The following is a 25604-nucleotide window of genomic DNA, read 5'->3' as shown; positions in this document are numbered from 1 at the left end:
GTCACCTATGACTAGTGTGTTGGTACGTTGTTTTGCCTTACTGGCTGTGGTTGAGTGGCACATTGAGTCTGTGGGCTATGTGTCATTTGGGTTGTGTTGGGGGATGGAGGTTGCTTGCGTTTCTGCTTTGGAGGTCTGTTGCTTAGACAGATTATTATTGAGAGCCTCCGAAAATGTTTTTGTGTTACTGTGTGTGGATTTTGGTGGTGTAGATTTAGTGAGACTATGTGATGAGTGTAGTGTGCTGCAAATGTTTACCTTCTCCTCATGACTGTCAAGTTCAGTCTTGGTTAGAGAGAGCTTTACCTCCAGTTTGGCTAGATAAGTGCATCTCTCACAGGTTGTAGTGTTCAGTGGTAGGAGGAGAGGGTTGTCAGTGTACATGAGGCAATTTCTACATTGCCTCAAGATGCCCAGATTCATCAGACAGACATGAGAGTACACTGGAGCTGACCCTTGGCCTGAATAAAAAACTATTTTCCTCTAGATAAGTGAGGAAAGTGAGAACAAGAGCTGTTTTTCTCTAAGCAAGTGAGAAAAGTAAGTGCAAAAACTGTTTTCCTCTAGGTAACGAGGAAGATAAGAGTGCTATAGTAATTAGTATCTTATTTAGTGCTTACAAGTTCTGAACAAATGCTGAGCATGAACAAGCAAATTTAAGTGCTAAAACTAAGAATCTGTATCTGCACTAGATGAGTTACAGGACAGAAACAAGTGCAAATGCAGGCTTTCAAATCAGAAAGTTGAGAGAGATGGAAGAGATTGCCAAAACAAACAATAACTACAATTTCTGGGCCAGAACCACTCCTTATGTGATAGACAGGTTACCTAGTACTTACCACTCCCACTGATAAGCTAGAAGGCTTCCCTCCAACACAGAAAGGCTTGGGGGGGGGGCTCAGAAGCTTACATACAGTCCTGGATGCAGCAAATCTGTATCTGGAACACTAGTTACAGGAAAGGTAGGAAACAGGCTTAGAGTTTTTTTTTTGTTTTTACAGAAAAGTAGCAAAAACAGTAGTAAAAACAATTCACATGCAGTGCAAGCTAGCACACTTGAGTATGCAGCAATATTAGACCAAACACAGTTTAAAAAATGCAATTAAATTAAAAAGGACTAAAAGCAAGTGCAGAACGAGTTTATTAGGTAGAATGTGGTAAAGCGATGGGACTGGGGGAGTGTCCCAGATCAAATCTACAGTGGGGCGGACAACTGCAAAAGTCATCAAATTTAAACTACAAACCAAAAATAGGGAGGGTGGATGGGACAAAACAACAGTTTCAACAGAGATCTAAGCAACAACTAACAGTACAAACTTTAAAACCAAAAAAATATTCCCAGCTCTGTATATTTGCTGATCAGTCTCTCAGAACAGTGAGACAACAGTTTCAACACAGATCTAAGCAACAATTAACAAACTCTATAACTAAAAAAAATATACTCAGCTCTGTATAATTACAGATAATATGTAAGGCAGTCTCTCAGAACACAGGTTCCAGCGTATATAAAGAACTGGATCCCCACTTAAGCACCATGTTCAATAATAGCCTCGCATCAGGCTTTGTGCCCACTGAATGGCGCACAGCAACAGTTATCCCACTCCACAAAGGGGGAGCCACCACTGTTCCTGGGAACTATTGACCTATTAGCCTGACGAGCCTGGTCTGCAAGGCCATGGAACATATCATCATGGAACTCATAAACAAAGACATTGGTAACCTCCAAACTCTGGATCCCACCCTGTTCGTGTTTGTGAAAGGCAGATCATGCCTCCTGAACCTGATCGACTTCTTTGAGGCAGTCACCAAAGCCGTGGATGAGGGTAAGGTGGTTCACACAGCCTATCTTGACCTCGCCAAGGCTTTCAACACCATACCCATTCTGGAATTATAGCTAAGCTCACTAAACTAGGTATAAATCCATACGTCACAAGATGGGTTGCCAACTGGCTCACTGACAGAACTCACACTGTAAAAGTTGCAGACTCCAAATCTGACCTCAAGGCAGTGACAAGTGGAGTGCCACAGGGTTCCATCCTGAGACCTCTCCTGTTTGGTATCTACTTCTCTGAAGTACAGGCTAACACAGAAGGCCTCTGGCTGACGAAGTTCACAGATGACTGCAAACTAGGAGCCATAGATGTGGACATCATACAGAAGGGCCTCACTGAGAGAGATGCCTGGTGTCAGAGCCATGGCCTCAAGCTCATTGCCAAAAAGTGCAGTGTCATCCCCTTTGGTAAAAACTCTGCACCCATGAACTACCACATAGGCAGCAATCTACTTAACACCGAATGTGTGATGAGACCTTGGGACCCAGGTGGACAGTAGTCTCTCCTTTGATAGTCACATCACCACAGTAGTCAGGAAGTCCTTCTACATGGCACACCTCATCATAAAAGGGTTCTCATCCAGGAAAAAAGAGGTCATTGTTCCCCTCTACTCGTCACTCATTAGACCCATTATAGAGTACAGCGCCCCTTTTGGAATGTACCTCACAAGACATCTGCAGCAGCTGGAAAGGCCACAGAAGTACCTCACAAAGAGGATTACTGGCCTCACACAAATGCCCTACACTGACCGCCTCAAAAAACTCCAGCTTTACTCCGTAGCATATCGCCTACTTGAGGTGATCTCTGCCTAACATATAAAGCTGAGTCAGACCCATAGCTGTTGGACATGCTACACCTAAAGAAATCCCAATCCCTCCAAGCTACATGCTCTAGGGACCTAAACCTTGTCACCACAATAAACAGGACATGCTGGAGGGATAGATCCCTGTCCCAGAGACTTCCTATACTCTGGAACAAGCTACCCATCTATGTCAAGCAAAGTTCTTCATTAGCACTCTTCAAGAAAAATCTTGATGAGTGGATGGGAACTAGGAAATACACCCTGGGGATCACTTCTGTATCTCTGCTGGACAGTGGCACAGGAAAATAACTTTTTTGGGTGGCGTAAGGTATGGTACCTTGCTGGCTAGGCTTACGTAGGCCCTTGGGCCAATAGCCTAGTACCTACCTATGAACCTATAAACCTGCTCCCTAGTAATGGTTGGGGGTATTGAGGTATGCTGTATTTCCTTTGGAATATCGGGGGGATAGTTGAACTTAACCTGTCAGAAAAAAGGTTGGCACTGGCCTCCAGTTCAGTGTGGGTGAGATCTGGCAATTGACAATGGGAGGGCACACTCATTCTTTATAAAAAAAAAAAACAAAACAAAAGAACACCTTAAGCCAACTGTCATTGCTCAAACAAATTCTTCCTTAGATACTGGGCCCAGCTGGATCCTTCTAAAACTTCCTTCCTGGAAGGACAGCCAACTTCTGATAGGAGCCACTTACCTTCTTCCTCCAGCCTCTCATAACAAATTTAAATCCCTTATTCTTACTCTCACCTCAGCCACCCAAAACTGTAAAAATATTGTTATTCTAGGTGATTTTAACCTCAACTACTTTAGGTTCCCTGAGAAATTACATTGCCGAATTCCTACTCAATATCAATCTTATGCAATTAGTCAGTGATGCTATCTGTCCAAATTTATGAACCACCAAACTCCCATCATCTCCAAAATATTTGTTTCACCTTCATTCAGTGACCACTCCCCAATAAGTTTCCAAATTATCCACCAGTCACCAAAACTGCCCCCCAAACTAGTTACCTTCTGACTCAAATCCATATGTGTAGAAAACCTCAAAAAAGAACATATCAACTTTTGACTGGTCTCCCATTACCAACTTACAGAACTCCAACTCAGCTGCCACAACTCTGATACATACCCTCTAAAAGCTTCAAGACAAATTCTTCACTCTCACACAGTACCTTTTAAAATACAACAAAGCCCCCTAGCTAACCATTGCACTGACATCTCCTCACAAACTTAGGGAAATGTGGTTTTCTTGAGATAAATTCCCTCAACAGAAAATCGTACTGCCATTAACTCTTTCTGTAACCTAGCTAAGCAAGCCATACACAGGCACAAAACCAAGTATTTCAAAAACAAACAACTTGTTCACTTGGCAAACCCAAACATTTCTGTCAGGAAGTAAATAGCCTCTCAGGCCAAAAGTTCACTATTCCCACCTCCTGTCCTATTACCTTCCAGACCTCTTAAGGCCAACGATCAACCTCTGACTCTCTCAAAGAATTCAGCCACCTTCCTAGTACTGTAATCTCTACTTCTCCTCACCAACTCACCCAGCCCCCCATCCCCTTTTCAGGAGCTCCCTTCATTGACCTTACTTTTGATCTTATTGACCTCTCCTGCTCCTTCACTCCCCCCAGGAAATCTGGGCAAGCCTCAGCCTTATCACCTGTTTCCAACATTTCTTAACAAATGGGTATTTCAGAGTACAGATAGGATCACCCCATCACCTTAGCACTCCTGGCCAGAAGAGTGCCCTAGCAATCCATACTCACTCGACTGTTGTTTTCGATATTTATTAACAAGTTACTCTCCAACCACCCTAACCTTCAGATGATGTGCTTTTCCTTTGATCCAGTCCCTCACATTCAACTATTCAAACCCATCAGTGACTGCTATCAGATGTTGGCTGTTCTTCCAGGAGGGACGTTTTAGAAGGACCTTACTAAAGTGTTTCATCTTATTGACTTCTCCTGCTCCTTCAGTCCCTCCAAGGAATCTGGGCAAGCCCCAGCCCTATCACCCATTTCCAACATTTCTTAACAAATGGGTATTTCAGAGTCCAAACAGGCTCACCCCTACCACCTTAGCACCCCTGGCCAGATGAGAGCCCTAGCAAGCTATATTCACTCCACTGTTGTTTTCGATTTTTATTAACAAGCTACTCCTAACTTTCAGATGATGTGGTTTTCCTTTGATCCAGTCCCTTATATTCAGCTATTCAAAACCAGCTTCAATCTGACTTCTGCACCCTTCAGTATTGACTAAACAACCACAAGCTACTCCTAAACCCCTCCAGAACAAAAAAAAAAGGATATATGGAACCTCACAAAAGCTGAAAATACTCCTAAAAATTTCAATATCACTGATCTCTATGGTTCTCCATTAGAAACAACAACATGCATTAACTACTTTGGTTTATGGCTACACCAGTCACTTAAAATCCAAAGCCATATTTAAAACACAAGGAAAAAGATCAATTCTCTTTTATTATGGCCATGAATAATATCCACCTTACTCTCCAAACCAGCTAGAGGTGCAATAGGCAAACAAGTCCTCCTTGCTCAAGTTGAATATGGGCTCCCTTATAGATCAGTGTGTGTGATCTACCTTTAAGAAGCTTTCCAGTGAGTCAGCACATGCATATAAGTACTGAGCACATGCAAGCGACAGTGGCACTTTGAGTGAGCAGCCAGTGAGAGCATGCACGTATGTAGTCAGTCAGTTAGTTAGATACTTATTTTCATTATTCAATGTTCCTGCTGTCCATCCTGATGTATTTGTGTACAATAAACTACTTAAATGAACACCCAAGCCACAATGTCTTCTTAATGCACATAAGAAGAGCAATATCCCTGTCATAGCCACAGCCTCCAAAAATAAACTCTGCAGCTCATTAGAAATAAAATATGCTAATAAATTCCCTATTTCCCACGAACATTACTGCACCACCCTCTCCAAAGCTAAATGCTACCAGTCTCCTACAGAGTTGAGTTACTCCTGGAGTCTCTTCTTTTCAATGTACTCTGGCCAGGTGCCTTCTTACCTCTTGTATCCAAACTCTATAAAAAAATCCCTTACATCCTCCACAACTTCTCCCAATTAACTCCATCACTCCAGATACCCCAAACTAAACTGCACTGCACTGAGCACTCCCTCTCCATTCTTGCACCCAAACCCTGACAATCCCTCCTGTCTCACCTAAAAGAAGTTCCTACTTTCACAGTAACACTCAAAAGACACCTCCATCAAAACTCTGAGTGCAAGTGTTTTTCCACTGGATGCATAACCTAACTCCCTCCTCACCTGCATCACTTCTGTTTCGAAACCCTGTTCTCACCTGCTGTTTCCCTCTTATATTTACTACTAAAATTAATTTGCATTTGTTTTTATATTCTTTTAATTATATTTACATATTTTCAATTGTCAACGGGATTCTCTACCTTCTGTGTTTACTCCATGTTTGTAAATTAATTTGCTCTGTTTTATTTTTTGTGAATTTCTTCACCTAGGCTCTGTCTGCGAACAAACTAAACAAATAAAAATATTCTGCAAAAAGTACCTCACTGTCTTCATCTCTTGACAAATATTGCATTTCCTTTAATCATATTTTTTACAGTTTATTAACCCTTTCATTATGGATGTCACATCACTCTTCACTGTTATCCCTAATGATGTAGGCATATAATATGTTAAGTTGCTCTTGTTGAAACATTGAGGTTAAAGTACTGATAAGGTAGAACTTCTCTGCTCACTTGTTGACATCATTTTGAGCAATAATGTGTTTATATTTAATGATAAGCTATATGATGTGCAGACCGGGTGTTACCGTACTGGGAGTTCCCCTACATATTCAATCAAGGTAATTTCTTTCTTAAGTTTATCCCTTTTTATGTATGGTTTGTTGATGATGTGCTTTTAGTTTGGTCAGGCACTATGGAAACTTTACACAAATCTGTTGAGTACTTACCTACAACTAGTTTTCTGAGATTTACTCTAACCTCTTCTTTTACATCTAATGATTTCCTGGATATGCATGTAATAATTTCTGAAAATGGGATAACTACTAAGAGTGTAGTAAGAATAAAGTTTTACATTGTAACAGCATGCAACCAAAACATCTACACACTAATGTGCTAAAAGGACAATTCTACAGATAAGCACATTTACATGCTGATGATAGAATTATGTATGAATAATTTAAGAACCTTAAAAGTGACTTTAAATGTAGAGGCTACCATGATGTGGAGGTCGAGGCTGCCTGTGATGAGGTCCTCCAACACAAGAGGGATGTTGCTACACCTTATTTCTCTGAGAGAGAAGGGAACAGTGAAAGAAATATCTCTGATGCAAGAGGCTCTGACTTAAGAATGTGCATGACATATTCTGTGAATGTTCAAACTATTTGCAATGTTATTAGGAAAAACTGGCAACTACTTGTATCTGAAGACAGGTATAGGTCAGTACTTAGTATTGCACCCAAGTTTTGCTATAAGAGCAATAGATCATTAAAACAGTTGCTGTGCTATAAATCCACTAATAAGAAGGTTTCTGTCTCTGATAAATGTGGTACATTTCCATGAAGAGACTGCAACATGTGCAAATAGATTCATAGCAGTGATTCCCATGTACATCCAGTGAGTAAGAAGAGTTATGTCTTTCGTTTTTATGCAAATTGCAGAAGTCAGAATGTAGTATATTTGTCACTCTGTGTGAAATGTGAATCCTACTATGTAGGTAAGACAAACAGACATTTGAAAGACAGAATTAGAGAACATTTAAATTACATCAGGAAGAGTGATGCTTGTAATGCACTGCATAAACATGTTCTAGAGAATGACACTAGTCATATTTTAAGTTTTTAGTTTTGGAATTACTTACACCTAGCAAGTGAAAAGGTGATCTAAAAAATAAAACAGAATGTAAAGAGATGAAGTGGATTCTAGAATTACATTCAGATGGTAGGAAGGGACTTAATGGAACTGTCCCTTTAAGACCAATTCTTAGATCACTTGACTTGGTGAGGTAACTGTGTTTAAAAGATAGTTTGTAACAGTTTTTAGCTCTGATGAAGCACCTGTTTAGAAAGGTGTGAAAGTGCTTACCTGTGTTTTAGCCTTGCTTTTATGGTTTTATTTTCCTTCTTTGAATAAAATCCATGATGTTATACAGCAACTACCATGGCTGACCGGTTGGATTTACTTCTGTTTATAGTTCAGGTGTAGTTTAGCCACCACTACCAAAATGACACCTGATCTCAGTTTTTTAGTTAGGGGTGTATGATGTAGGGTATTTTTAGTTGATAAAATTAAAAGATATTTTGTGATTCACCATTATGTTTTTAGATAGATATTTTATGATATAAACACACAGACACATCTGTGTGTGTGTGTGTGTGTGTGTGTGTGTGTGTGTGTGTGTGTGTGTGTGTGTGTGTGTGTGTGTGCGTGTGTGTTTTAGCACTGCAATTAGTTGACTATACATTTGGTGAATATTTCAGTAGGCTGTGTATTTTTAACCAAAAGCAGCTCATCAATTACTAGTTCAGCAATTCAGAACCACAGCCTTTCTGCAATTTACCTATAAGAATCCCCATGATAACTTATGTTATTTGGACATGGAACTTACAAGTAGACATAGATATAGATATACACATAGATATAGGGTGGACCACTTTCTTACAGAAAAATTGTCAAGTTCCCAGCTATTCATATCTGCTCATTTAAAGAAATTTGAATATCCTAATAATTTTCCTCATTTGCTCCTTCTTTTCTCAAAGATTACCTTAAGTGTTTTCATTCACTCCATCAAGTACCTAGTTTTGGTCTGTTCCTTTCCTTATATGCTTCTCTTATTCATCTTAATGAGTCTGAAAAAGTTTGACTATATATCAGCTTGTCTGCTGATTAGTTATATGTAATTTTTTCCCAAATCTGCTACCAGTCTTTCCCACATATATATTCATTAGTTCAAGAGGTATTTAATAAAAAAAACCCTGTTTTTCACTTTCCTTGCGTACCCTTTCTTTTGAAAAAAATCTGTCTAAAAGGACTTATCACCACTCACTTGTAATACTTCTTAAAATTTGCTGCTAACTCATTCAACTTAGTGTTTAATATCATACTGTTCCAAAGAAAAGTTATCTATCCTTGGAAACGTTCTATTTTGATATTTACCTGTTGCCTTACTTAATTACCTCACCACACTTAATTCTTTTTTCCTTCTTTCCTTTTCCATCTGATTGATTTTTTTTCACCATTCCATTTTCTTTCTTTAGTACAATGTACATCTACCCTTTCCTATCTTGCAGTATAAATGGAGTGCTTGTATTGTTAGGAAAAGATATCCATAATTTGCACAAGTGTCCTCTTGAGAGAATACAAATGCAACTTTGAAACATAGAAAACAACAGCTTAAGCCTTACTTAACTGATCAATGTCTAACTGTGAAAGATACTGGTGAACCTTCAAGTTCTTCAACTTCACCTTCCCTGGGCAATCATCTTTGCTAGGTTTCCCATTTCATTCAAAGAAAGGCAAAGTTCTTTCCTTTCTTGTCAGCCAAGTCACTATATCTTCACTTGATACGAACGATAATCCTGTTTCAAAAAATTGTCAAGGTTTCAGACACTTTGCATGAAATATTTTTGCTGGCACATTTACCTGAATTAGACAAGGATATTTCCCCTGGCCTCAGGAACTAGAAGCCTCCTAAACTCAGGAGTTCCCCCATCTAATCTTCTAGCCATTGAATATGACAGGTTGATAAAGGCTTTGCTGAGGTCTCCGATGAGATGCTATGGTATTATCATATAGTATTGATAGTGCATTAATAAAATAGACCTTTGTTAAAAACTGGAATATTATTGTTTATGGAGGAGATGGTACAACGAATTTAGTGGTAAAACTAAAATTTGTGAATGGGAGAGGTCGCAATTAAAAAAATAATATTTGGAAATTGGGTACACAGTGAAGAGGCACACGTAAATGCAATAAATATAAACAGTGTGCATATATTTATAAAGCAGAAACTGTTATGATATGTTCTTTTGGTGTGATACATTTTACCGGATGTGATAATTGTGGTAAACAAGGTATTATTTATATTGCCATATGCTAACAATGTGTGACAAAAATGGAGAGAAGTTTCTGTGAGTTCATGTACATAATAATGCTGAACAGAAATGTGTTTTCTTTGTCTTGGAAAAAGTGTTAGAAAATATGATTGAGGGGATCATGAAGGGAAAGGGCTGAACATCATGAACTAGGGTAGCAGTTAAAGCTCAGAGTGAATCACCCACCAGAGTTAAAATTATTATATATTGTTACAAAGTGCTCTGAAATTGAAATCTATGAAATGTTAAATTAAATTGGTATATTGAAATGTATATCAAAATATTTGTGGGGAGTTGATTAATTTTGGAATAGCACAGGTGTGTTTATAAATTTTAAGTACTTTATACTCTTCTTTTTCTTTTGGCTTTTTCCCGGTTGTCACATATTCTTTCTAGTATTTAAACTTGAAGTGTTAATAGTTTGTTCTCTGAAAAAGTCTCTGTACTTTCAAAATGAAAGTACTTCATTTTTAAATAAACCTTGAGCTACAGTGAAGTGTGACTCATAGAGGATGTGTGTTTCAGCTGAACACTGTAATTGTGGTTTGCCACTGTGGAGTATAGATAGATAGATAGATAGATAGATAGATAGATAGATAGATAGATAGATAGATAGATAGTTAGATAGATAGATAGATAGATAGATAGATAAACTAAGGGGATGTGGGGGCAGACCTCCCTATGTAAATCAGTTTTTATTGGTGATTTGTATTGTAGTCTATGTTGTGTGTTTACTGTGTATTTCACTAACAAAAGTGCCAAAACAATTTTCTTTTGTGGTTGGTAGTTGAAATACATGATGCAAAAGTAAACATGGTTTTCTGGACTATAAGCCAATCTCAGTGCTTTGTTTGTGTTTAGTTGTGATATAACCATTTGTGTCGGTGACTAAATATATAGTCACTTAGCTAAGTTTGACAGTGTGAAATTCACACACATTGGTGATGAAAGAAAAAAATAGAACATTTACAAATTAGTGTGTAATGAAAATAAAACACTACTAAATAAAAATAATTCCTTAAACCTACAATAGCATAGTTTAGATGTCTAGTATCATTCCATTAAATGTTATACTGTTTTTAAACTTTAGAATCTGGTAAACACTAGCACCATTTTGGCTGAGTTCACAGATTTTATATATATATATATATATATATATATATATATATATATATATATATATATGTTATTGATGTGATTTTTTCCCCTAACCATACCAATATTCAGACAAAGTGTGTCTGCTTTTACCATTTTTTTTAATTAAGATTTTAATGTAAAATCCCATGTTGGGATGAACTTTTAATTTTTGATTTTAAAAGATTCTAGTGTTGTTTTACCATGATTAATTTATTGGACAATCTAACCTCATGTTCCCAAGAACCAAGTTGAGTTGCAGCCCATGCTAACAAAGAACTGATGAGCTATGTGACCAATGATTCGCTGTTAGTTTTCAATAAGTTTGGTCAAATCTTCCTCGATATTATCTACTTTCTATGGGATTTGAGCTGGTCTTAACTGACTTTCATATTTTAAATAGTTTAATAACCAAAATGTGTACAGTCCACCTAGTCCTTATACTATCCAAAAACAAAGAGCTGTATTTTAACAAGACCTATAAAGTCTTGTGAATATATCTAAATTAAAATAGAATTGTAAATTTGCTCAATTTAATAAAAAACATCCATAGAGGTAATTGTTCCCTTCTGCTCGGCACTCATTAGTTCCATTATAGAGGACAACGCCCCTTTTGGAATGTACCTCACAAGACATCTGCAGCAGCTGGAAAGGCAACAGAAGTACCTCACAAAGAGGATTACTGGCCTCATACAGATGCCCTACACTGACCGTCTCAAAAAAACTCCAGCTTTACACTGTAGCATATCGCCTATTCTGAGGAGATCTCTCCCTAACATATAAAGCTATGTTAAACCCAGAGCTGTTGGACATGCTACACCTAAAGAAATCCCAATCCCTCCAAGCTACACACTCTAGGGGCCTAAACCTTGTCACCACAATAAACAGGACATGCTGGAGGGATAGATTCCTGTCCCAGAGACTTCCTATACTCTGGAACAAGCTACCCATCTATGTCAAGCAAAGTTCCTCATTAGCACTCTTCAAGAAAAATCTTGATGAGTGGATGGGAAATAGGATATACACCCCGGGGATAACTTCTGTGGCTCTGCTCGACACGAGCACAGGAAATTAACTTTCTTGGATGGTGTAGGCCAGGGAACCTTGTTAGCTAGGCTTACTTAGGCTCTTGGGCCGATAGCCTAGTACCTACCTATGCAAACTGACCCCATTCAGCTCCCTGGGCAAGTAAAATGGTCTTCATTTAATGGACAGGAACTCTAAGTTCTCACAGCAGTGTGATAGTATGATTTCACAGCTGCTGCAATATCTTTTGTTAACATAGATGCAGACTTCACCTCCTCTGGCCTTTCCACACAGTGTATGTTTTCTGTCTGCACAAAACAGTGTAAATTCTCTAAGTTTACTGCACTATCATTTATGTTGTCATGCAGCCACATCTCAGTAATCAAAAATAAACAAGTATTTCTCACCTTGTTCTTGTTGGAGAGTTCCAGTCTCAAATAGTCCATCTTACTATCCAGTGGTCTCACATTAGCTAGCAGTATGGTTGGTAGTACAAGCCTGAAGGGGTTTGCTTTTAACTTTACATCAATACCTGCTCTGCAACCTCTTTTCCTTGTTCTCTGACATCTCGTTCTTTTTTTCTTGTCCAGCATATTCCAGAAACCTGTTCTACCAGTTTCAGGCACTTTAGAGTGTGAAGAGTTAAAATACCCAGGTGTTGCAGCTTTGTGCATGTAGTAGGCTCCAGATACTCTGCAGACTTCAAGACATCCAACCAGCAACATGTATATGTTGACTGTTTAATTTATAGTAACTTGTGTCTGCTGTAAGTTATTGTACCTTCAACTAGAAGTGCAGAAACTGAATTTTTCGAGATTTTCTGTACAGAAGAAGACAAAATATGCATGTGTCTAGAATGAGCTGACACAGCAGCAGCCACACAGGGTGCCGCCATTTTTTTTATTTTTTATTTTATATAAAAAAATATTTTAATTTAATTGTGTGTACAGATACTGCTGCTTTGTTAAACCTTTGGCACTTAGTATACAAATGAATAGAATTTCAAATAGATCAGTCTTCTCATGCATATAAACCCTAGCAAAAAGGTGTCATTTTAAGGCTGTAATGCAATTTTCTTTAATATTAGTGAGGAGGAGGAGTGTCTTGTCCTGTAAACCTGAAACTAAAGGTGCTGCCATTTTCTTTCTTGTTAGAAGTGCATGTGTATTTCTTTTTAAATAAAATGCTGCAATGCCAAACATTGCTTTTTAGAATAACTTTAGCATAGTACTTGCAAGCAATATATTACAGCACCAGTCAGAAAAACATATCTCCCATCCTCTGTAGGCAGTAATGTGTTGTATGTGTTTATCTACATAAAAAATGTAATTAATTAAAAAATATAAAAAAAGAAATGCTACATCTAAAGAAATCCCAATCCCTCCACACTACATGCTCCAGAGACCTCAACTTCATTACCACAACCAAAAGAACAAGCTGGAGGGCAGGTTCATAACCTAGAGACTGCCTATGCTATGGAGGGCAGGTTCATAACCTAGAGACTGCCCATGCTATGGAGGGCAGGTTCATAACCTAGAGACTGCCCATGCTATGGAATAGACTTCCCAGACATGTCAAGCAGAACGCCTCACTGGCTGTCTTCAAGAGAAATCTTGATGAGTGGATGGGAAATAGAAAATTCACCCTGGGGATCACTCTGGTGGCTCTACGTGACAGAGGCACTGGGAATTAAGGTCGGCTGGCACGATGCCAGGGTAATCCTATGGGCTAGGCTTACAAAGGCTCCAGGTCCATTAGCCTAGTGCACACCTATGAACCTATGAACCTAGTAGGACATGTTTGACATGAAGTTGGAGCTTATTCCAAGGCAGACTGTCCTTTTGGATAGGTATCTATCTTACTAACAAGGCCTATTTGAATTCCAGTGTAGGTTTTTGTCTCTAGAGTATGTATTTATGGTGCTTCCTGTTTAATGAACATGCAGGAAGTCAAGCAAGTTACGGACATTTGCAGCCTCATAGGCCAAACAAATCACCACCTATGTTTAAGAGACAGATAAGAGTGATATAGATTTTAGATACTCTATATACCTTAGGGATGTCATACCTAATATTTTTGGGTAGGAAATGTTGTGCTTTTTTCAATTGGACCATATGCTTGGATAGATGTGTGCCAAAGGGGAATTATACTGTAATACAGGCCTGATAAGAAAAGAGTAAAGCAGGACGATGACTTCTTTGGACCTAGACAATATACCTTTAGTAATTAAAGCAGAAAGATTTTTTTAAATATAATTGACTCATTGCGGTTAAAAAAGTGTGTTTTCCATGAATCCACCCAGATATTCAGACAGTATCAATTTTGAATGTTTGTGTCATTTGTATGGTAGGTTCAGGGATGTTCTTGTTCTACAGTATTATATTTTGTGTTATGCCTTCTCAGGATGTCCTAGCATTTAGACTTCAAACAGCCCTCAAACCGGTATAATTATAGAAGAGGGAAGCAAGTCAACTTCTTGTCATGCTACACTGCCTGCATTTCTTTTTGTCTTGGAGACCGGGGCCCTTGCTAGGGTTTGCTAATGCTCATACACCACCAGTGGTAATTTGAGTTTGAGACTCCCACCTTAGACCATGGTCCTGACATCATGTGTAAGACCCACTTGGAGGATACAAACATTACATGCAGTTTTGATGAAAGCTACAAGTTTGCAGTCATCAGCAAGCTTAATCAGCCAGCAACCCACAATGCCAGGATTGACATCAGTGAAATATATGCTGAAGAGAAGTTGTCTCAGAACTGAGTCCTGGGAGATACCACTGGATAAAGTGTGCCATCATCTCTTGGGGGGGGGGTGTTGACTGGATGTTATGGGGGCATGGAGTGATATGTATAGGCTAAATTTGTGTGTAAGAGCATGTGCTACCATTTAATATCAACTCATTTTAGTACTATGAAAGCAAAGAGTACAGGCAACCAGGACAAGACAGGGTTCTTCTGTTAGGGATGCAGAACGCAGCACTATAAAAATGCATAAAATGAAGCGAACCACACCACAGCAATAAGAAGGCATGCAATTTCACAGCGTCAAATAAAAGATGCAAAATATCGCCAAGTAAAACATTTTAATGTTAGCGCTTTCACAGTTCACAATGACTGCTTCATCAGACAAACTCATGAAAAAACACTTCATATTTAAAGACACTGACAGCCAATGAATTTCATCATTCAATTAAAAACACAATATAAAATCTTAAAGGCAGACTTCATCCTGCATCAAAAAGTAAAAACTAAACATTAACTAACCTAACTGTAAACATTAATACAAAACATATTTAATGCACATATTTTAAAACTCACTTAGCTAAAGCTCTACTACTAGGGGCAGGTTTTATGCAAATCTTATCATTAAGTCCACTGCCCCTATGAGCATGCATCCTAATGATCCAATTTAACTATCTTATCTCAACTCTGTTACTGATATCACCACCCTGGGGTCCATGTAATATAACTTCTACAACCATGAATCTAAATGTATGTGCTGGATTCTGATTAACATGCTTGGCAAAGGTATTTATCAAAATAGACTTATTTATACTGTAGATATGTTCCCTTATGCGATCTCTCAACCACCTATCTGTCTTCCCTATATAGAAAGAACTGCATTGCTGGCAGACAGCTAAATACACTATGGAGCTGGAGTTGGTGTTGCATGTGGCAACCAAACTAAAACTGACCTGCTTACTCATATCAGGATGTGAAAAAACCCCTGAGCTATCTAAATACTGGCACCAATTACATGATGTACATGGAAAGGTCTCGAACATGGGCATTGACTCCCCTCTAAGTTTATACTTCTTAGGATAACATAACATCCTTTTTCAATTTTTCATATTTTTATAAATGAAAGTTGTTTTCTTGCCAACTACTCGACTAACCTTATTGTCTAATAGTAAAATCTCCCAGTTCTTAATCATGACCCTTTCTATTTCCTTAATATTAGTGGAATAAGTAACTGGTATCTAAAAATCTTGGACTAACTTACTGGATATAGATTCCCAAGGTCCAGTAGAAAAATATGGCTTACCATGGGTATTTCTTAGATCTGTGATGCCTGCTAATATATCATCTACTTCTGATACTTTGTAACCCTTATCTCTGAGCTTAGTTTTTAATTTCTCAGTTTCTATTCTAAAGTCAGAGTTCTTGGCATTTAGTCTAGAAGCTCTCAGGCCTTGACCCTTGACTATATTTTCTAAAAATATGGGGGGGGGGTGCATGCTCTTCCTGTGTAGATAAGCATTTTAACTACACTCTTTCTGATATGTACTGGTCTTATGGGTACCATCACCCATATCGCTGACAGTTATATCCAGGAAGTCTATACACTCCCTAGAATAAGACATGGTAAACCTCAAAAAAGTAGTAGTAGAATTAAGGTAATCAAAAAAAGCATTCGAGGGTTCATGTCCACCCTCCCAAACAAGGAAGAGGTCATCCACAAACCTCATGTTGGCATAGCTATTGGCACAAGACGTGCCCATAGCTACGCCATCTTTTTGTAAATAGTATTGGTCGCCATATGTAAAAGCATTGTTCTCTAACACAAGCTCCATAAATAAGCAAATAGCTCTACAAATTTTCCTGTAAAGTCAACGCACCTGTTAAGATAATCCCTCAACATGCTAATACCTAGATGGTTTAGTATGCATGTAAAGAGGGATTTAACATCCATGGTCACTAAAATAAATTCATTATTAGATTCACAAGACAAAACAAAAGAATATAAATCATTCAGAAATTGTTTTGTATCCCTAAGCACATATGGATTCTTATCTAATATAGGTCTCAGTTGTTTCTCAACATAAATTGAGAGACCTTCAGTACACCAGCCCCTGCTCATAAAACAGGGGAATCCCTCCCTACAATATTTATGACCATAGATTCCTACACTAATTTCTGACTTGTGCTTTCACAATACAAGTGTCACCTCAAAAAATAAAATAAAAAATAGAAAGTAATCACAGGAGCAGTAAATTCTGCATTCTCCACTAGGAATAATTTACTCAAATAAGAAGCACATGCCTCTTTTAACATCTACTCTCCTATTTCTCTCCAAATCCACTATATCACTTTACCTTCCTGTCTATCAGTCTACCCCCTCTTGGCTTATCCCTCCTCCCCAATGGATCTTCCTTCTTTGCTATTCACAATTCCCTTCTGTTGTCTCTATATCAAGTACAGTTGTATCTAATTTTTAGCAACTGTACTCAGCTCTCAACTAATATACTACCTACTAGAGTATAACAAGTTGAGTAAACCTAAACATGGCTTCCTCCCAGGACATAATACCCAAACTGCATTAATGGAATAGACAAACTATATTGCATCAGAATGTGATAAAGGCAACACTGTTGCTACTTTTTTCACTGACCTCTTGAAAGCTTTTGATATAGTTAGTCATAACCTCCTAATGCACAGACTCCAAACTTTAGGCTGTACAAAAACAGCCATTATTTGGCTCAAAAGCTAGCTGCCCAATAGAACCCAGATTGTATACATACCTCCTTTAAAGACACAGCAGATAGCTACTGATTTGCATGTCATCAATCTATGGCATTTCATGAGCAGTTAATACAGTTAGAACAGCATACATTATTACTTGTTTTGCCAGGAGGAAGCCACCCTGCACCTAGAAAGTGGGGTTCTGCACCTCCACACTTATTTATTCAAAACCTGAGAGTGTGGCATCACATACTAAAACAGGGCTTGCTCTTACTCCTCGATGTCATCACCTCAGAGTACAAATAAATAAGTAGAGAGTTATGGTCCTAAAACAGGGATGCAGGGTTACACTAGTGACTGTAGTCTCAGTATTAATGGTATATTAAGTGATACTAGTGGATGTAGTTTCGTATTAATGGTATACTATGGAACACTGGTGTCCATAATGTATACATTTTACTGTTATTGCAGCACCTCTTGACTGGTAATGTAGATCATTCTATACTATAAACAGATGTAGCTAATGCAACTGAATATAATACTTTGTGTATATTATGTGTGTAATAGTGCTTATTTCACACACAATATTAATAATATTAGTAATTAATAATTACAAATATAATAATATTTATATTATGATTCCTTTTGGTGATTTCTTCTTCATTGTTTTTGGATTTGGACAGGTCAGACTTCATGAAATGCATTTTAGAAAAGTAACATTCAGCCCTGTACATTAGAGGTGTAGTATGCTAATAGCATAACATACTGATAACAGCCAAGGCATTGTTATTAAAAGAAATATTAAAGGTCTATGACCATGACAAGTGACTGGTGTATTCGTATGTTGTTAGATACCATTTGAAACTGCATTCAAGTACAGCTGGGAGGCTGATTAACAGAAATGTCTGTATGGAGTAAACCTAACTGTCTCTGCTATTAATCTCTTTTTTTTTGGCATCCTTTTATACACAGTTTAAAAAATGGACAATTTTATATGGGAGCCAAACTATAGTAAGACTAAGACATATTTTAGTAAATGGTATTGAGTATTCCCATTATTAATTTATGCTTAATGTTCTTCAATTTTTTATAAATTTTGCAATTGCTACATATGCATAATACTGCACTATACTGGTAATTCTTATAATTATTTCATGACAGCCATATCTCTTTCATCCCCAGGAGTGCATCAAAAATTTGAATCATTTTTGTCAAAGACATATACACATAGTGGAGAACACTTAGCTATCAAGTATGGAACTGGACAAATCCTAGGAATTGTGGGCAAAGACAAAGTAACGGTAAGTAAAAACAACAATGACAGATATTACAGTACAAGAATGCTAAGTTATTGTTTTCTTTAGATAAAAAAGTGATACCATTTAAAAAATATATAATTTTAGGCCTTTAATTATGAATGAAATTCCTTCAGCATATTTAGCATAAATTCAAATGTCAATTGTTTTATTACCAAAAAGTGATTTTCCTTTCTTCTGAACTAACACAAAGATTCCCACATATAGAGCATCATTTAGTAATTATTCCATTTCTTTTATGCTTGTTTTTTTTTTCTGTTTGGCTTTTGATGAAATATTGCATTTTCTTTTCCGTGTTTGCCTCATCACTTCATCACGTTTGCATCATGTAGGCTAGCAAGGATAGAATAATTAAGTTAATCCACTGATTCTAGCTAGAGAGCCAAAAAAATCTCTTAAACATGGCCTTTTAAATGTGCCATACTAGTATGGATAACCAGTATCATCTCTCGGGTAAATACTGCAGTCCGAAGCTATAGACTGAGCCTGAACCAAAACAAGTTTTGCAGCTTATTTTGCAAATTTAAATGAAAAACAAAACAAAATCAAGTTATAATTTTTTTTCTTATCACAAAATCAGTCATTCTCCCTTTTAATCAATACAAAAATTGCCACATAGAACTAAAAAGATTTTCTGTCAGTATTTGATTTTGCAGATTGTTTACACTTGAGAGTGATGATTATATCAAGGACACTCATTCTAACTACAATGTCAAAAAAATAATCAGTGAGTACAACACAAACCAGGTCAGCCTGAATAGCACTTGTTAATTACAGGCGACAGATTTCTTTCACTTGGACTTTGACAAGACTACCTACTTCAGAAAAAGTAACAGCTACTTTTCAACCCTAACATTCAAATTTTCCTTAAAATGTTATTAGAGATGGTTCCTAAAAAACAAAAAAACCCCCCCCAAAAAATATACTACGGAGGCTGACAGTCAAAAAATAGAAAGTCATAACACTTTCATTGAAACCTGAATTACAGTAAATGATCCTCTTATCAAAGGGCTGTCTCTGTATCTTTATAAAATGTGGACAGCTTCAGTATTAAGCAAAGTCAAGCATGGTAGCCTAGGCCATTTTGTGATTTAACAAACTAGAAAATAATAGTAATAATTGCTGCAAGGATATTTATAGTCAAAAAAGTTTAAGATATGATGAAAAAATGTATTTCATTTTTTTGTGTTCTTGTTCAGATTAATTGACTGGTAGCATTGTGGTTCAATTGTAAGATCAAGAGATGGCAGCTTTGTGTCCTCAGGTGGAGTCCTCCCTCTGGTCTCTGTCTGTGTAGAATATGGCTACATGGGTTCATGCTGGGTACTTTAGCTCTAAAACATCCCATTTAATATATATATATATATATATATATATATATATATATATATATATATATATATATATGTGTGTGTGTGTGTGTGTGTGTGTGTGTGTGTATACATGCAAGTGTGTATCTGTGTACTTGTATGTGTCTGTAAAACAACATACTTCATGTATCACAAAACAGACCCACATATATTTCATTTTTCCATGTTTTCTTAGATTGCAACAGTGCTTGATACTGACTTCAGCAGGCTGTTTTAACTGGCTAAGGGTCTACTGAATAGGGTTTTAGGTAGTTTACATATGTTGCTATAAGCCGATTATCATGTAGGTCTTTTTTTCTGCAGCTTCTGAGGTATTTTTAATTTTCTGAGTGTCAAATCATTTTATGTGGTTTAATGTTTTGGTGAATGTTATGATGGAATATGTTAATTGTATAATATTGTTATAATTTTTAATTAGCATAATGTATTTAGTTTAAATCATTAGAATTTAATATGCTTTGCCGACATTGCTATTTTTCTGTTTATTATTATTATTATTATTGTTATTATTATTACTATTTATTTTGACCCTTTTCCCAAACATGGATGGATTTCATTTTAGCTATTTCATTTAGGTACATAATATCATATCTGGATAGGTTGTATATGTAAAATGTGTATAGTTTTCTGTGAACCTACCTTTTTTATTGAAAAGCTATGTTGCTAAAAATATTGGAAAACAATCAAATTCAAATTATATTATTCTTAAGGCTTTTTCAAAATTCATCTTTGTAAAGCCTGACATAAAAGCATCTATTTTACTATATTTCTTGCCTTCACTGTAGATTGTATACACTCCTCAAATATCAGTAATATGCCACTATTAAAGAATAATAACTTATTTTTTGGAGGCAATTTATAAATGGAATAAAATATACACCTTGGATTTCCTAATGACAAAATCTGATCTAGATATGAATAATTAGCTTATACTACAAAGTTAAAGACAATATATAATAGCCATGATAGACCTAATACCAAATATAGTTAAAAAAATAACCCCGTAACTGAATTCCTAAACAAGACTGTCTTAAATAGTGAGATTAACAAATCTTGTTTATTTAAAATATAAAACATTGTTAAAGATTATACAACAATTATGTGTAATTATTTGGATTATTTGACTCAAATAACTTAATAAGTTTTTACAGAATAAGAAAAAATATTCTTTAAAGCATCTGCAAATACCACCGCTTTTTTATGTTGGAAGTTATATACTTGGAAATACTTTTTATAGAGCTTTCATAATTCTACATAAAACTGAAGTTGTATATAAAAAGCAAATCATTACATGTTGGAGATGTAAAGATATATTAAAAGCTGACTGGAAACATATGATTTTTCAAATGTATTATTGTTCAGCCTTTTTGGAAGAAAATTAATAAATTCATGCAAGCATTGTGGTCTGATAGTTTTAATTTCACCAAATCCTTAGTTCTAGTTAATACTCAAATCCCTGGTGCAATTCCTAAATTGCAAAAAGCTAGAAAAGTAATAACTAAAAATTGGAAAAATGAAGTACTCCCTCAATTTTAGAATTTATTAATGTGTATAAAATTGTAAAAATGAAATGAAAACTATTAAGGTGAGCATGACTAGAACGTCTTACTATAACTGTTGGTTAAAGCTGAACTCTTTACTAGAGAAATACTAATGGTTTATTAGTTTATACATATATATATATATATATATATATATATATATATATATATATATATATATATATATATATATATATATATATATATATATATATATATATAATATATATATATATATATATATATATATATATATATGTGTGTGTGTATGTATATGGTTTACCATCAAAATGTTGATTGCATATTGTCGGCACCACTTATGTGAATTCTGAACTCCAACTGCTGAAAAAGTCAAACACGGATATTCCAAACTGTAAAATCTTGCCCCCTTTTTGACCCATGTTCAGAAATGTTGATGTTAATTTTTTTTTGGCATTCTGAAAAGTCAACAGTATGGATTTCATATAAATTTGTCAAGGATGTGGACATTCAACTATGTGCAATCAACGTTTTGATGGTAAACATATATATATATATATATATATATATACACACACACACACACACACACACACACATATATATATATATATATATATATATATATATAAAGAGAGACAGAGATTAACTGTTACTGACATCAGACATAGTTTGATATAGGCATTTGCATATAGTTACTATTTGTTATTTAATGCCTTAGATTTGTTTTGTTTTTTTATGTAAAACAAATAAAATAAGTAAATATTTGTTTGATTTAAAGAAACAAGTGGAAATAAACACTGAAGATTTACCACATTACCAAGATGAACACCAAAAGAATTCCTGGGGTCTAACACTGGTCAAAACACAAGATGGAATTATGTTGAAAAAGACTACTCGGAATTCACATTTGGACAAATCATTTTGAAACTTATAGAGATCTTCCTTAAGAATAATAACAGGCAGCAAAATGCATCAAAAAAGCTAATCCTCACACTGGAGAATGAAATCATTATGAATAACTAGAATGATGACATTTTAAATTCCTTACTTAGATGATCAACATGTTTGAGAGGACCATAAAAGGAAAGAAACTTAAAAGGCGTTAAAGATAAGAGAGAGAGAATACACAAGGAAACTCAGTCCCTGAAGTAGTGAGGGCATGAATGAAGTTAGTGTTTGTAAGGATAGAGGAACTCAGTTCACAAGCATCACACCAGTGGCAGAATCAGTAATACCATACCTTAGAGAAGCACACACCAAGCACAAGAAAAAAGTAAACATTTGGAAAAGAAGTATGAGAGACAATCCACTGGTAAACTACATATGAGCTCTTCTACATCTATACCAAGGTGTTCCATTTGTATAACAAATCAAACACAGGGTTTTCAACAGGTCTACTACTCCAGAGATTTAAACAAGTCTGTTATCAGAAGAAACAGACACCATGTGCACAGAAACCATTAAATAACTACAGAAGACACTCCACACCCATACACCCCAGGAGAACAGGAGAAAATCATGGAACTCGGAGGGACAATATAGCAACACAGCCATAAGAAGGAGCCTACCAACCACAAGATTAAAGTGTGGTACCACTCCAAAAAGGAGCTCTCTAAGGATGAGGTAAGCATGCTCAAAAAAGGGATGACCTTTATCCCATAGAATTGTAGTAAACTAGGAACATAGTTATAAACTTGAAGTTTTCTTGCAAATTTATGTTTACAACAATAACCTCTGCTGAAAAAAATAGTATATTTTGCCCCTCTACCACATCCCACAATATGGCGTATGAGACAAAATACAAGAATTACATTCAACTCCTATTTAACAAACTGTCCAAAAAGAAACATTACAAATTATGCAAGAATAAGATTGCAGACATAATAAACTAAGCAAAAACAAAAGCTGCCAAATTATGACATCAGAAAAGGTGAGGATATTTCCCATGAATGATAAGATTTATGATGGTAAAACTTGAAAAACATGCTGTTTGATCATGAGTGCTACCAGAATGTAGACTTACAAACCATAAAAGATGCCTACAAAATGCTTAATAATCATCTGATTGAACTGCATGAGATTGAGGATGAGATGATAGGCATGGATTTCTGGATTTTCTTACAATCACTCACTCCAGGATCCTGAGATTTTTTTGGGTATCTCAATCCATACAAGGACAGCGAGGATCTCCCTACAGGCCAGTGGTGGCTGAAGACATGTCAGCCACCGTACCCTGGGCCATCTACTTGAATTTCAAATTAAACCCCTTGCTAAGAGAGCTCTTTCATTTATATTAGACCTCCCTGACTTTTTAAAGCAGTAGAAGCATGTGGATGCCATCCAGGAAAGTTGCTTTATATGTTGAGACCCTATATATGGTTTTACCACACTAATACTGTACCGGTGCCTTCAAGGAGTCCCTAACGCTCCACACTACTATACTTTCAGAGGAAATTAGCACTTATTTGCAAGCTCTTGGAACTTCTCTATGGCAATAACTTTGTACTTTCAATAGCAGATGGCACTGGCAAATAAAGGCTATAGCAATAGCCCCAAGCATAACTAATACTGCTGTTGCTAAATGGGAGGAAGAAGTAGTTTAAAATTAAGAATTCATTAATAAAATGAGATGGTACATTAAATGTATTGATAACATCTTCATACTGCAATGATTTTTTAAAAAAAATTGCTGTGCATTTCATCACTTAGAATTACGTGATTTAACTGTGTAAAAGAAAGGTTCACTTCTGACATTGTGCAATGATTTATAGGTTCATAGGTAGGTACTAGGCTATCGGCCCTAGGGCCCATACAAGCCTAGCCAAAAAATGTACCCTGGCTTTCGCCACCCAAGAAAATTATTTTCCTGTGCCCCTGTCGAGCAGAGCCACAGAAGTGATCCCCGGGGTGAATTTCCCATTTCCCATCCAATCATCAAGATTTTTCTTGAAGAGTGCTAATGAGGAGCTCTGTTTGACATAGATAGGTAGTCTGTTCCAGAGTATGGGAAGTCTCTGGGACAGGAATCTATCCCTCCAGTATGTTCTGTTTATTGTGGTGACAAGGTTAAGGTCCCTAGAGCGTGTAGCTCAGAGGGATTGGGATTTCTTTAAGTAGAGCATGTCCAACAGCTCTGTGTTTGACATAGCTTTGTATGTTAGGCAGAGATCGCCCCTGAGTAGGCGATATGCGATGGAGTAAAGCTGTAGTTTTTTGAGACGGTCTGCATAGGGCATCTGTTTGAGGCTAGTAATCCTCTTTGTGAGGTATTTCTGTGGTCTTTCCAGTTGTTGTAGATGTCTTGTGAGGTACAGAAATCCAGCCAGGGTGAATCTTCCTTTGCATGTTTCCAGCAAGGAACTGCATGTTACGGGTCTGTATCATGAACTCAAACTTCCAAAATGTTGAACACCATAAGTTCGAACTTGGAAGATTGAATTCGGATAACATAGACACTTTAAAACAGCAAATCTTTTCCAAGGGAAAAAATTTGCTGTTCCGAAAAACACACACATAACACAATCATACCAAACACCTTCAAAACCTACACTAAACCTAACATACACCACTATCTATGCACTATCCTTAACCCAGCCCTAACCCTAAAGTCCATCACTACCAAACACTTACCTGACCCGCGCCCTAACCCTAAAGTCCATCACTACCCGTTCATACACTTACCTTGACCTGGTCCAAAAATGCCAAAGCTGCAGAAACAGCCAACTGAATTCTTTCCCTGGGAAAGAATTTGGGTTTCCGCGGCTTCGACATTCTCAACTTTTGAACTACCAAGTTCGGCCTTCCTGTATTCGGCATTCACAACATTCAGTTTTGTGATAGGAACCCCATGTTACAAAGAGATATGTCATAAAAAAACAAGGAATGCAGATTGTCCATGTATGTGGTGAATTTGAAAGTTTTAGCTGTCCTGAACAGTCTCTAAAGAGATTTTCTTGAGAGAGCCTACAGCAACATACTCATTAAAGGCATACTTGAACTTACCCACAAACT

General features: G+C 36.6%; 1 protein-coding gene across 2 annotated transcripts in view; it reads left to right on the top strand.

The window, feature by feature from the left end:
• CTSE (cathepsin E) overlaps window positions 1-25604 on the top strand; it is a 765846-nt gene that overhangs the window by 512948 nt on the left and 227294 nt on the right. For both annotated transcript variants that reach the window (XM_044088002.1, XM_044088001.1), the window contains exon 4: window positions 18567-18685. In XM_044088002.1, the coding sequence (XP_043943937.1) occupies window positions 18567-18685 (119 nt within the window). The remainder of the gene's footprint in view (window positions 1-18566; window positions 18686-25604) is intronic.

Source organism: Protopterus annectens, chromosome 11.part0 (genome assembly GCF_019279795.1).
Source record: "Protopterus annectens isolate FY-2018-M chromosome 11.part0, PAN1.0, whole genome shotgun sequence".
NCBI classification, from domain to species: domain Eukaryota; kingdom Metazoa; phylum Chordata; order Ceratodontiformes; family Protopteridae; genus Protopterus; species Protopterus annectens.
The sequence above is the reverse complement of the archived record's forward strand: the minus strand, read 5'-3'. Positions and strand labels throughout refer to the sequence as shown.